This window comes from Nyctibius grandis, chromosome Z (assembly GCF_013368605.1).
Source record: "Nyctibius grandis isolate bNycGra1 chromosome Z, bNycGra1.pri, whole genome shotgun sequence".
NCBI classification, from domain to species: domain Eukaryota; kingdom Metazoa; phylum Chordata; class Aves; order Nyctibiiformes; family Nyctibiidae; genus Nyctibius; species Nyctibius grandis.
The window spans coordinates 66,708,262-66,720,942 of NC_090695.1; the positions used below are offsets into that span (position 1 = coordinate 66,708,262).

Consider the following 12,681-nt stretch of genomic DNA (forward strand, 5'->3'; position numbering starts at 1 on the left):
GCCAGGGTGTTCTGCACATTTTCTGAAAGGAATGTTTGGTTTTGAAATGTTTCATTCACTTACATTTTAGAAGGTGTGAGATTTTTCAGTGAATGTGTTGTCAGTACTAAATGGGCAGATGACTTAACACTTGATCCAGAAGAATAATCAAGGTTGATTGAGTGTTTTTTCTTACAGAATTCACTGTCAATTACATTTTATTCCTGTGCTTGACTGTTTACCAGACGAGGGTAAAAATAAAAAGATCAGCAATACTTCCATATATTTCTGTATTCAATATGGATGTGGCTGAAGTATTTTTCATTTTCTTCTAGGCATTTTCTGGAAACACAAATGCAGACAGTGTCGTGTACTATAAGCTTCAACATTCTATTAAAGCAAGATTTCTCCGTTTTGTGCCTTTGGACTGGAACGTCAATGGCAGAATTGGAATGCGCATTGAAGTGTATGGATGCACATACAGTAAGTGTTTTGCTGAATCAGCTAAATAAAGCAACTATTCATCATTGTCTTTTGCTACCTAAATTACACGTGGAAGTAGATTTCTAATCTTAAATTTACTCTTGAACAAAACTGATTCAATCTGTTTATGTGAAGACTTCACTACTTCTGCATTATCTAACAATATGTGATGTTTATTTTCCAGTTCTTTCTCTGTTGGAAAGAATGGTGTAGACATAATTCAATAAATGATTTACTGCATCCTCTTTTTTTTGATACTCTTAAAAACCGCATGTTAACTTGGTACCAGGTTTTCTATCTGAAGTGTGAAATGTGGAAAATGTTTACAGTTTTAAATATATATGGTCTTGGTCCTGAACCAAAAAAAGTACAAGTAGATAGACATACAAATGTACAATTGAAGGATACTTCAAAGTTTTTATATGTTTAAAGGGTACTTTTAGGATTATTTGCATGTCATTAATAAAACATTAATAACAGATATAAGCATTTTGGAAGACAAATGCCTCTGAAGGCAGCAGCAGGGACTGGAAGGATGAAGAACCGGCCACTGTAGGAGAAGATCAGGTTCAAGACAATCTAAGGAACCTGAACTTGCACAAGTCCATGGGACCTGATGAGGTGTATCCACGGGTCCTGAAGGAACAGGCGGATGAAGTTGCTAAGGCGCTATCCATCATTTTTGAGAAGTCATGGCAGTTTGGTGAATTTCCCACTGACTGGAAAAGGGGAAACAGGCCCCATTTTCAAAGAGGGAAAAAAGGAAGACCCGGGGAACTACAGGCCAGTCAGTCTCACCTCTGTGCCTGGCAAGATCATGGAGCAGATCCTCTTGGAAACTATACTGAGGCACACAGAAATCAAGGAGGTGATTGGTGACAGCCAACATGGCTTCACTAACGGCAAATCGTGCCTGAACAAATTTAGTTGCCTTCTAAGGTGGGGTTACAGCACTGGTGGATAGGGGAAAAGTGACTGATGTCATCTACCTGGACTCATGCAAAGCATTTGACACTGTCCCGCATGACATCTTTGTCTCTAAATTGGAGAGACATGGACTTGACAGATGGACCACACAGTGGATAAGGAATTGGCTGGATGGCAACACTCAAAGTATTACAGTCAACGGCTCAATGTCCAAGTGGACACCAGTGACAAGCGGCATTCCTCAGGGGTCAGTATTGGGACCGGTGCTCTGTAACATCTTCGTCAGTGACATGGACAGTGGGATTGAGTGTGCCCTCAGCAAGTTTGCCCACGACACCAAGCTGTGTGGTGTGGTCAATACGCTGGAGTGAAAGGATGCCATCCAGAGGGACCTTGACAGTCTTGAGAGCTGGGCCTGTGCGAACTGCATGAAGTTCAACAGGGCCAAGTGCAACATCCTGCATGTGGGTCGGGGCAAGCACAAGCACAACTGCAGGCTGGGCGGAAAACGGATTGAGAGCAGCCCTGAGGAGAAGGACTTGGGGGTGGTTGTTGAGAAGCTCAGCATGAGCCAGCAATGAGCTCTTGCAGTCCAAAAGGCCAATTGTATCCTGGGCTGCATCAAAAGCAGCGTGGCCAGCAGAGCAAGGGTGGTGATTCTGCCCCTCTACTCTGCTCTTGTGATACCCCACCTAGAATACTGCATCCAGCTCTGGGGCCCCCAACATAAGAACGACATGGAGCTTTTGGAGTGAGTCCAGAGGAGGGCCACAAAGATGATGAGAGGGCTGGAACACCTCTCCTATGAAGACAGGCTGAGAGAGTTGGGGATGTTCAGCCTGGAGAAGAGAAGGCTCCAGGGAGACCTTATAGCAGCCTTCCAGTACCTGAAGGGGGCCTACAGGAAAGATGGAGAGGGAGATTTTACAAGGGCAAGTAGTGACAGGACGAGGGGTAATGGTTTTAAACTGAAAGAGAGTAGATTTAGATTAGATCTTAGGAAGAAATTATTTTCTGTGTGGGTAGTGAATCACTGGAACAGGTTACCCAGAGAAGTTGTGTATACCCCCTCCCTGGAAGTGTTTAAGGCCAGACTGGACGAGTCTTTGAGCAACCTGGTCTAGTGAAAAGGTGTTCCTGCCTGTGTCAGGGGTGTTGGAACCAGACGATCTTTAAGGTCCCTTCCAACCGAAACCATTCTATGTTTCTATGATTCTATGAAATGTATAAGATTTATGGTTGTATTGATCTACTGGACAATGTAAATCTTCTTTTTGTGTTCCTGTTGCAGTTCTTCATCCCTGGACTTTTCAAAAAATATTCCTTTTAGGAAGTTGTTTACTGCTTTTTAGTCTCCACATCTTTCTCCATGAGGAGATTTTAGTTGCTCGTTTTAAGTACTTTCATCTGTTATTTTTTTTTTTCGTAGGATCTTTTCTTCAACTTCCATACTCAAGTCATGCTTTACACAGCTGATTTCTTCTGAAAGGTCTCCATGTATCTCTCTTCTATTTCTATTCATTAGTATCTGTTCTGTCACTTTAAACTGAACAACAGTAAAATACATCTCTGGGCTTTTCACCTTAAACTTGGCTTTGTAAAATTTGTAAAAGACCATGAACCAAGGATATTGAAAATTTCAATCTGGCTGCAGGAGATTAGGTCACCTCAGAAGTTAGATAAACTGCCCCATCCCAGAGAACAGACAGCTCAAGCCAGGAGAAGGGTGTGAGAATTTAAAACCACACAGAATTTCTCAGTGACGTCTGACTGGAGACTGGGAATATAACTTATTATTCCTAGAACAATCTGATGATACTGCTGTAACTGAGAAATATGGCCAAGATTCAACTTACCCTCCACTGTTTTAAGTGCCAGATCTACTAAAAGTTAAAAATGGAGGCTGAACAGATGACTTTATCATTCCCAGCTGAAAGCTCATCTGTCTCCCATTTGAAATCCCATCTCTGTGGTACTTGATGAAAGTACATTTTTTTTCTGTCTGTAAGCTTCACTGAAACTCAATCATCAGCTTTGCTTCTTCCCAGTCCTTTAACTTGTGCATTTGACAATGTTTAAATCGTTACTCAAAGTCTTGTTCTCAAACATTTCCAAACTGAAGAGCTCTCTTTTGCACATGTCTAGAATCTAGATTTTAATTATCTATATTCACCAGTGTAATTTTCTCTATCACACCTTGCAAGTTATCTTATGGCTCTCTTCTGTGATATCTCTATTGCCATGCTGCCTACAGAAAATCTATGAGTCTAAAGAACAACAAGAAGACAGTGTCTGTTACTAAAAATAATAAAACATATAGAATAAAAGTTACACAGTTAAAATATTTTGTGTGTCATCAGTAGCTAGTTTTGTGGAAGATGATGTATTTTTCTATATTTTACTTATTTGGTACAGGATTGGTCTTACAGATAGCTTAAGGAAACAATTTAAAAGGAATATTTACTTCATCCATTATCCACTGTAATGCAGTACTTAAAGAACAAGGTAGTGTTAAAAATATGAAATTTTATTAAGCTGATTAAGATTTTCTCTGTATTAATAATGTTGTGAGTTCTTGAAATGCTTATTTTTTCTATGTATAAATGTTTTCATTCCAAATGAATTGCAGACTACTTATAATCTCTATTTATTTTGAACATCTTGAATTATCATGTGCTTTTAGTAGTTCAATTCAGTGGTTGCTGTTGAAGACACACCAGATTATTATAGTCTTAAGAGTTCTAAAATATATTTAATAATTTGAAAGATGAATTCTTTCTCTCCGTTTTTTTCCTCCATTTTTCAGACACATGAGGACACATAGTTATTGTTACAGTACTTATGCCTGGTTGTTTTTGAATTGCTAGGTATTTTTCCAGACGGGACCAGAAAATAAAGAAAGGCAGAAATGCCAATGATACCTACTTTAATTTGGATTCACACTTTCTAGATTTTACATTTCTCATTCCTCCCTTCAGAGAGATCTCACTCACTTTTATGTTGTAAAAGTAAGCAACTCTTCATTTACCACTGAATATGTGGGCTGTGTCCTACATTCAAGTGCAAATGCAGTAATTTCTTCCTTCATTCTTATCTGTTGCAAATTACACAACTAAAACTAAAGCTACAAGAATATATAAAGTTGATCTCACTATTCCATGAAGTGATACTGAAAAACGCGTGTCTGTTACATCCAAAAGAAGTCATTACTATCTTAGTGAAGTAATATTTACAGGACAACTGTTGACACTGCTTTCAGGTTGTCTGCTCTATTATCCTCCAGCCAAATACCTGCTCTGAATAACTTAGCCTAGTATCCTCAGAATGAATGTTTCCCCTTTAATGACAGTCTCAGTGAGGTTTGGTAATGTCCATTATACATGTACATATGATAAACCAGGTTATTATGAGATTTGTTTCCTTTTTTTTTTTACACAGAACTCCTTTTTTACTACAAACTTTTCAGGCCAAAGACTATCACATTTTACATGTTTGTAAAGCATGCATCCAGAACAAGTCCTTCCATTTTTGCCTGTTAGCACTTAAGGAACAGAAAGGCTAAATAAAGGTAGTCAGTTATGGAGTTATACGAAACTTTAAAAGAGTTCCCTTGTGTTCTTTGTGTTTAGTTCTTCTCCTTCCTCACTCTGCTACTTCTGCCATGTTTCTCAGTTTTCTTACTCCTGTTCTACAATCTTTTTCATGTAAGAAAGAAATAAAGATGTTTTCAACCTCCAGGTGAACTTGGCTTGCGCCATGACTACACAACAAAAAATCTGGGCTGCCAAAAAAAAAAAAAACCACCCCAAAATCCCTCTCAGCCTTTGCCTAATGGTTCTTCTATTTAGTGTGTGCAAAAGAAACTGATGAATCTACATACAAATTCCCTGTGTCTTGTTCCTGGAATGTCAGATTGTGACCATTAAGCCATGTAAAACAGAGTTCAGGTCAAGCTATCACCTGGCACTGAAAAAGGGGAACTAGAAGTCTCTTTGACTTACTCTTTTCTCCCTTCATTACAACACTCTCTTTCTCATTCCATCCTCTGAAAACCAGTAGGCTAAAACCACGAAAAGACAGCTTTTTCATATGACAGACAGGTGGGCTTAAATGTGAAAACGATCATTATATAAAATTGTAGGAGAAAGATAACTGTGAACTAAATGCACACTGTACATTAAAACGTCATTAGATGCAGTGCCAAACAACAAGCACTGCAGATACTGTGATGCGCAATCCCTCTTCCAGAGTCCTCTAACACTGTTAAATATGTTGAAGCTTTCTGAGCATTTCCTTCCTGGCAAGAATGCATAAAATTGATGGCACAGTTACCTCAGTCAAAGAAAGGGTTTTCCATCCTCCTCATAACTGGGATAATGCACCTTCAAGTGCTTGATGTGAATGTAGTTGTAAAAAAAGTTCATTTTAAATGTGGTTGATTATGAATGATTTTAACACACGACTTTTTTTTTTTTATCCCAAAGTCTTTGTTTAAAGCAATGCCTAAGTCCTGATTTACCTAACTTTTCTGAACACTGTGAACCTTTCCAGGTCTGCTTTTCCCAAAATTGGAAAAGGCCAGAGAGCAGATTTCTCATTTTAATACAATAGATCAGGACTATGGATATCTAAAAACAGTAAAAAATGCCAAACTGTTTGCATTGTTTTGTTTTTCCTTATAGAGCATTAGTATTAATTTCAATTAATTTAAAGATCAACAAAAATAAACTCCTTTTTCAAACAAAGATATTGCAACTAAAACTTTTGCCCAGGATCTCTAGAATACTTGATCCTGTAGTGTGTGAGGAGGCTTCTAGAATTTCTAGTTTCTCACAGGCATTTCATCACTTCCAAAGGTATTTTCACAGCATACTAAGGATTTATATTACATTAATTTGAGACAGACAGATTGTAAATTGTGAAAACAAAAGTTGAGTGTTCATAAAGCAAATAAATCTTTTTTATTTTTTATAAATCTATGACAGTAGAGAAAACCCATGGAAACTGATGTTCAAGTCCAGGGACTATTAGAAACTGAGAGTATTTAGTAAATATGAAACAGGAAAATGTTATGGCATCCTAGGTATTTGGGCTCATTCTTTCCATCCTGATAACCCTGTGGGAGACCCAAACTTTAGCTCTCACAAATCTGTCACTTTATTTCTAGTGGTAGTACACAGATGGTGAAGACAAAATATGTGCGAGAAATGTTATACGAATTTTGATTAACATTTGCAGTTCTTTCACAATCTTAAGTCACGTATGGTGGAGGGGGGAATGTTTGGTTTTGTTTATTTTCCAAATTTGGACAGGGTAGATTTTGCTTCTTAGGAGCTAGTGCTGCAGAATAATGAAGAGGATTTTGGAAAGCAGTCATAAATGTTGTTTATGCTCTTGTTTCGATAACTAATAACAAGAGTATGTTCCCAATCCAAAAACCCCTGCTATTATCAGTACATACTAAGAATGTATCTAGTTAGCTGGTTTGAAAGCTACGCAACAATGGACAAGTTCTACTATTGAAGTTTTTATTGAAGCTGTTAAACTTCATATTCATTATTTAAATCTAACATTGATTAATGTTTTTACTGTCCACATTCATACAATGACATAATGAAGTAAAATGGTCAACCTGGGATTCATTTTTAGGTAGAATGTCATGTTTATTCATTGTACATTTGGTAAATGAATTCTTCATAAGTAAGAAGGACATTAGCAAGATGTGAAGAAAATCAAGAAACTATATTTAAAAACATAGCTGCATTCACTTGACAAATATTTTTGAAAATGGAATATAACTGACTGACTTTAAGTACCATAGTTAATTTGAATTGAGTTCATTTCCATGATGACAATGTGGAGAAATATTTTTAGTGAAATTAAATAAAGTTGGTAAATAGATAATGGATTTCTGTCGAATTGCAAGAAGTAAAACGGTCGGCTGAAAAAATAGCTTCATATTTTATTGAATGTCCTTTACATCTTTAATTATTTCAGAAAAGTATCTTTCAAGGCTAATTACCCTTTTCTTCTTTACTTATGAACTGTGAATGTTCTATGAGCTTTTTATAGTGTTATCAGTTCCTTTGTGTGTGGCGGGTTTAATCTATATTGATTTTGACAGATATTCTTTTATATGATTGGAATAAAATCAACTGGGCCTTTTTCCCTTCCCTTCCCTTCCCTTCCCTTCCCTTCCCTTCCCTTCCCTTCCCTTCCCTTCCCTTCCCTTCCCTTCCCTTCCCTTCCCTCCTCTTCCCTTCCCTTCCCTCCCCTCCCCTCCCCTTCCCCTCCCTTCCCTTCCCTTCCCTTCCCCTCCCTTCCCTTCCCTTCCCTTCCCTTCCCTTCCCTTCCCTTCCCTTCCCTTCCCTTCCCTTCCCTTCCCTTCCCTTCCCTTCCCTTCCCTTCCCTTCCCTTCCCTTCCCTTCCCTTCCCTTCCCTTCCCTTCCCTTCCCTTCCCTTCCCTCCCCTCCCCTCCCCCCCCCTCCCCTCCCCTCCCCTCCCCTCCCCTCCCCTCCCCTCCCCTTCCCTTCCCTTCCCTTCCCTTCCCTTCCCTTCCCTTCCCTTCCCTTCCCTTCCCTTCCCTTCCCTTCCCTTCCCTTCCCTTCCCTTCCCTTCCCTTCCCTCCCCTCCCCTCCCCTCCCCTCCCCTCCCCTCCCCTCCCTTCCCCTTCTCCTTCCCCTTCCCCTTCCCCTTCCCCTTCCCCTTCCCCTTCCCCTTTCCCTTCCCCTTTCCTTTCATTTTCCGCAAGTACAATGAAAGTATGTGACCTTGAAAGAACTTAGGCAAAATACTGTCATAAATAGAAAGTAGATTTCAAGGGACCACTCTCATGGAGCTGTAACACTGTACCTTCCTTTTAGCATTGTCATGAGAAGTATGAATGTAAGTGAATAAGTCAGAAAGCATATATTCATAATTTGGTAATGAGAATTCTTCAGTATTACTCTATTCTTTGTCTGCAAAACTTAGGAGTTTATTATTTTTTCTATTATGGTACAGAATCAAGCAGGTCAAGGGAGGTGATTCTACCCCTCTACTCCACTCTCGTGAAACACTTCCTGAAGTACTGCATCCAGCTCTGGGGGCCCCAGCACAAGAAAGACATGGGCCTGTTAGAGAGAGTCCAGAGGAGGGCCATGAAAATAGTCAGAGGGCTGGAACACCTCTCCTATGAAGAAAGGCTGAGAGGGTTAGGGTTGTTCAGCCTGGAGAAGTGAAGGCTCTAGGGAGACCTTTTTGTGACCTTTCAATACTTAAAGGTGGCTTCTAATAAAGACACAGAGAGAGTTTTTTGAAGGGCCTGTAGTGACAGGACAGTAATGGTTTTAAACTGAAAGAGGGTAGATTTAGATTGGACATAAGAAAGATTTTTTTTTTTTTTTTTAATGATGAGGGTGGTGAGACACTGGAACAGGTTGCTCTGAGAAGTTGTGGATACCCTCTCATTTGAAGTGTTCAAAGTCAGGTTGTATGGGGCTTTGGGAAACCTGATCTAGTGGAAGATGTCCCTGCTCATGGCAGGGGCATTGGAACTAGATGATCTTTACCAAGTCCCTTCTGACCCAAACTATTGTATGATTCTATGCTATGAAGACGCCCCTTGAGGCGTGTCCCAAACTTTCTTCATTGCAGGTGTTGGAGGCTCTCCTGTCTGCCTGCGTGACCTGCTTTCTAGGGAATTTTGCTGCTTGCTAGGGACTTGGATCCAGGACATTGCAGAGAGTCTGTTGAGGCTTGTCCAGCCTTCAGACTATCCCCCTCTGTTCCTCTTCCATGCGGGCACCAGCAGTACTATCAGGGGAAACCTGGTGTATATCAGGCATGACTATGTGGCTCTAGAGGCAAGGGCATAGGGTCTCACGTGGCATTTTCCTGGTTCCTGTTGATGAGAGAGAAGTGCTTGAGGGGGACTGAGTGGATCCTTTCGATCAACAACTTGTTGCACAGCTGGTGTCAGCTGCAATTATTCAGCTTTAACAACCTTCGGACACTCTTTGAGGATCAAGAGTTGTTAGGAAGAGGCAGAATCCATCTGACCAAGTGAGGCAAAGGATCTTTTCCAACAGACTGGCCAACCTGGTGAAGAGAGCTCTAAATTAGGAATGATGGGGGAGTGACATGATGGCCCAAAATCAAGTGAGGAAGTGGTGGACTTGTTTGAAAAACTAAGGCTTCACGGCAATGTGGACAAGAGAGACCATGGAACCAACAAAACAGGGCTGAAGTGCAAGAACTTGACCATCTCAAGTGCAAACATACAAACAGGTAACTTCTGCTGTGAGGGAAACATGATGGGGGAAGTTCTCAAACTTTTTCTGAGAAATCAACACAAGTGGATGCCTTTCTGAAGTGCCTGCTTGCTAATACATACAACATGGGGAATGCACAAAAGAAATTAAGGTCTTCATGTATTTGAAAGACTATGATCTCATCATGACCATAGAGACATGGTGGAATAGCTCACATGGCTGCAGTGGTGCCATAGATGGATACAGGCTGTTTAGAAAGGACTAGCCAGGACTATGAGGAAAGGCAGTTAACATTTACGTGAGCAAGCAGCAGGGGTGAATGGAGCTCTGCCTGGTGCAGAGACAGCTCATAGTTTATAGATGAGGACTAGAGGACAGACAAGGTGGTGGCATTGTGGTGGATATCTGCTACAGACTGCCTGGCATGGGAGAAATGGATGAGGCCTTCTTCAGACAACTGAAAGAAGCCTTAGGTTCACAGAACTTGGTCCTTATTGGGGACTTTAATTACCCTGATACCTGTCGGTGGGACAACATAGGAGGGTATAAGCAATCCAAGAGTTTTCTGGAATTCTTTGATGATAACTTCCTAACACAGGTGATCAAGGACCTGACAAGATGATGCATTTTACTGGCCCTCATACTTACAAAAAAGGAAGAAATGATGGTGGATGTGAAAGCTGGGGCAACCTTGGCTGCAACAACCATGAGAGTGTGATGTTCAAGATCCTGGCAGAAGGGAACAAGGCAAACAGCAGGATCACAGCCCTGGCCTTCAGGAGAGCAAGCTTTTTCATGCTCAGGGACCTGACGGGAAGAGTGATATGCGAGATCGTCCTGAAGACAAGGGGGACACAGGAAAGCTGGTTGATTTTCAAGGATCATTTACACCAAGCTCAAGAAAGGTCTGTCCTGACAAGCAGGAAATCAAGCAAAAGTACCAGAAAGTCTGCACGTGTGAGCAAGGAGCTCCTAACTGAGCTCAGGAATAAAAAGGAAGTATAGAAGAGGTGGAAGCAAGGTCAGATGTCCCAGGAGCAATACAGAAACATTATCTGAGCCTGCAGGGATGTGGTTAGGAATACCAAACCACCTGGATTTGAAACTGATAAAGCACATCGAAGGCAACAAGAAGGGCTTCCACAGGTATATCAGGAAAAAAAGGCAGATAGGAAAAATACGGCTCACTGCTGAGTGGGGCAGGTGACCTGGGGGCAAAGGACATGGAAAAGGCCAAGGTACTTAAAGCGCTCTGCACTTTAGTCTTTGCTGGTAAGACTTGCTTTCGGGAATCTCAGGTTTCTGAGGTGAACAGGAAAGACTAGAGCAAGGAAGACCCTCAGTGTACGAGGGTCAGGCTATGTAACATTTGAACAAGTTGGACAAATGTAAGGCCATGAACCTATTGGGATGCACCCGAGAGTGCTGAGGGGACTGACCATGGTCATTCTGAGTCCACATTTGTTTATTTTTGAAAGGCAGGGGTGATTGGGAGAGGTTCATGAAGACTGAAAGAGAGCAAATGTCACTCCTATCTTCAAGAAATGCAAGAAGAAGTACCTGGGGAACTATAAACTAGTCAGCCTCATTTTAATTCCTGGGAAAGTGAAGGAGCAAATAATCCTAGAAACCACTTCAAAACATGTAAGGATGAGGCAATTATTGGAAATAGCCAGCAAGGATTTATGAAGAGGAAATCATGCCTGACCAAACTAATAGCTTTCTACAGTGATATAACTACCTTGGTGAGTGAAAGGCAGTGTTTGGTGTTGGTTGTCTTGAGTTTAGCAAGACTTTTGATGCTATGTCCCATAATGTCCTCGTAGACAACTGATAAGTACAGGCTATCGAAGTGGACTGAAAACAAACTGAATTGCCTGGCCGAAGGAGTTGTGATCAGTGGCACAAAGTCAAGCTGAGTCTGTTCACTTGTGATGTATCCCATGGGTTGATACTGGTTTCAATGCTGTTTAACATCTTCATTAATGATCTGGATGATAAGGCAGAGTGTACATTCAGCAAGTTTGCAGCCAATAAAAATTTGGAGGACTGATTGACACACTAAAGAGTTTTGATGCATTTAGAAGGACCCAGACAGGCTGGAGAAATGGGTTGACAGGAATCTTATGTTATTCAAGAAACGGAAGTGCAAAGTCTTGCACCTGTGGAGGAATAATCCTAGCAATGTTTTACTAGTACACACTGAGGGCTGACTGTGGCTTTGAAGAAAAAGACATGAGGGCTCTGGTAGACACCACGTTGTCAATGGGCTGGCAATATGCCCTTGCAACACAGAAGGCCAACAGCATCCTAGGCTGTTTTAGGAAGAGTGTCACCAGCAGGTCAAGGAAGGTTATCCTTCCCTTCCCTCATTCCACTCAGCCATGGTAATGAGACACATCTGAATTGCTGGGTCCAGTCCTGGTATCCCTACTACAAGAAAGACATGGACATACAGGAGTGAATCCAGCAAAAGGCCACAAATGTGATTAAGGGACTGGAGTGTCTGCCATATGAGTAGAGATTGAGAGACCTGGGACTGGCGGATAGAAGGCTCAGAGGGGACCTTACCCATATGTATAAACACCTGATGGGACGGTGTAAAGAAGACGGAGCCAGGATCTTTTCAGTGGTATATTGAACGGGCTGCCCAGAGAGGTTGTGGAGTCTCCTTCTCTGGAGACATTCAAAACCCGCCTGGACGCGTTCCTGTGTGATATGGTCTAGGCAATCCTGCTGTGGCAGGGGGATTGGACTAGATGATCTTTCGAGGTCCCTTCCAATCCCTAACATTCTGTGATTCTGTGATTCTGTGATTCTGTGATCCAGGGACAGGACAAAAAGACAATGGGCAAGAACTGAAATACAGTTTTTTACTATGAGAATGGATGAACACTGGCATGGATTGCCCACAGCGGTGTAGTTTCTATTCCTGAAAATACACAAAACCTGACTAGACATAGTCCTAAGAAACCTGCTAGAGCTGACCCTACTTTGAGTGAGGAAGTTGGACAGGACGCTCTCCAGATAGGCATGGCAA

The 12,681-nt window shown here is 41.3% G+C and overlaps 1 protein-coding gene across 1 annotated transcript in view; it reads left to right on the plus strand.

The window, feature by feature from the left end:
* The window catches only part of CNTNAP4 (contactin associated protein family member 4), a 246,282-nt gene that overhangs the window by 144,076 nt on the left and 89,525 nt on the right, over window positions 1–12,681 (plus strand). Inside the window, exon 4 of the mRNA XM_068422299.1 lies at window positions 315–462. Coding sequence (XP_068278400.1) covers window positions 315–462 — 148 coding nt within the window. The remainder of the gene's footprint in view (window positions 1–314; window positions 463–12,681) is intronic.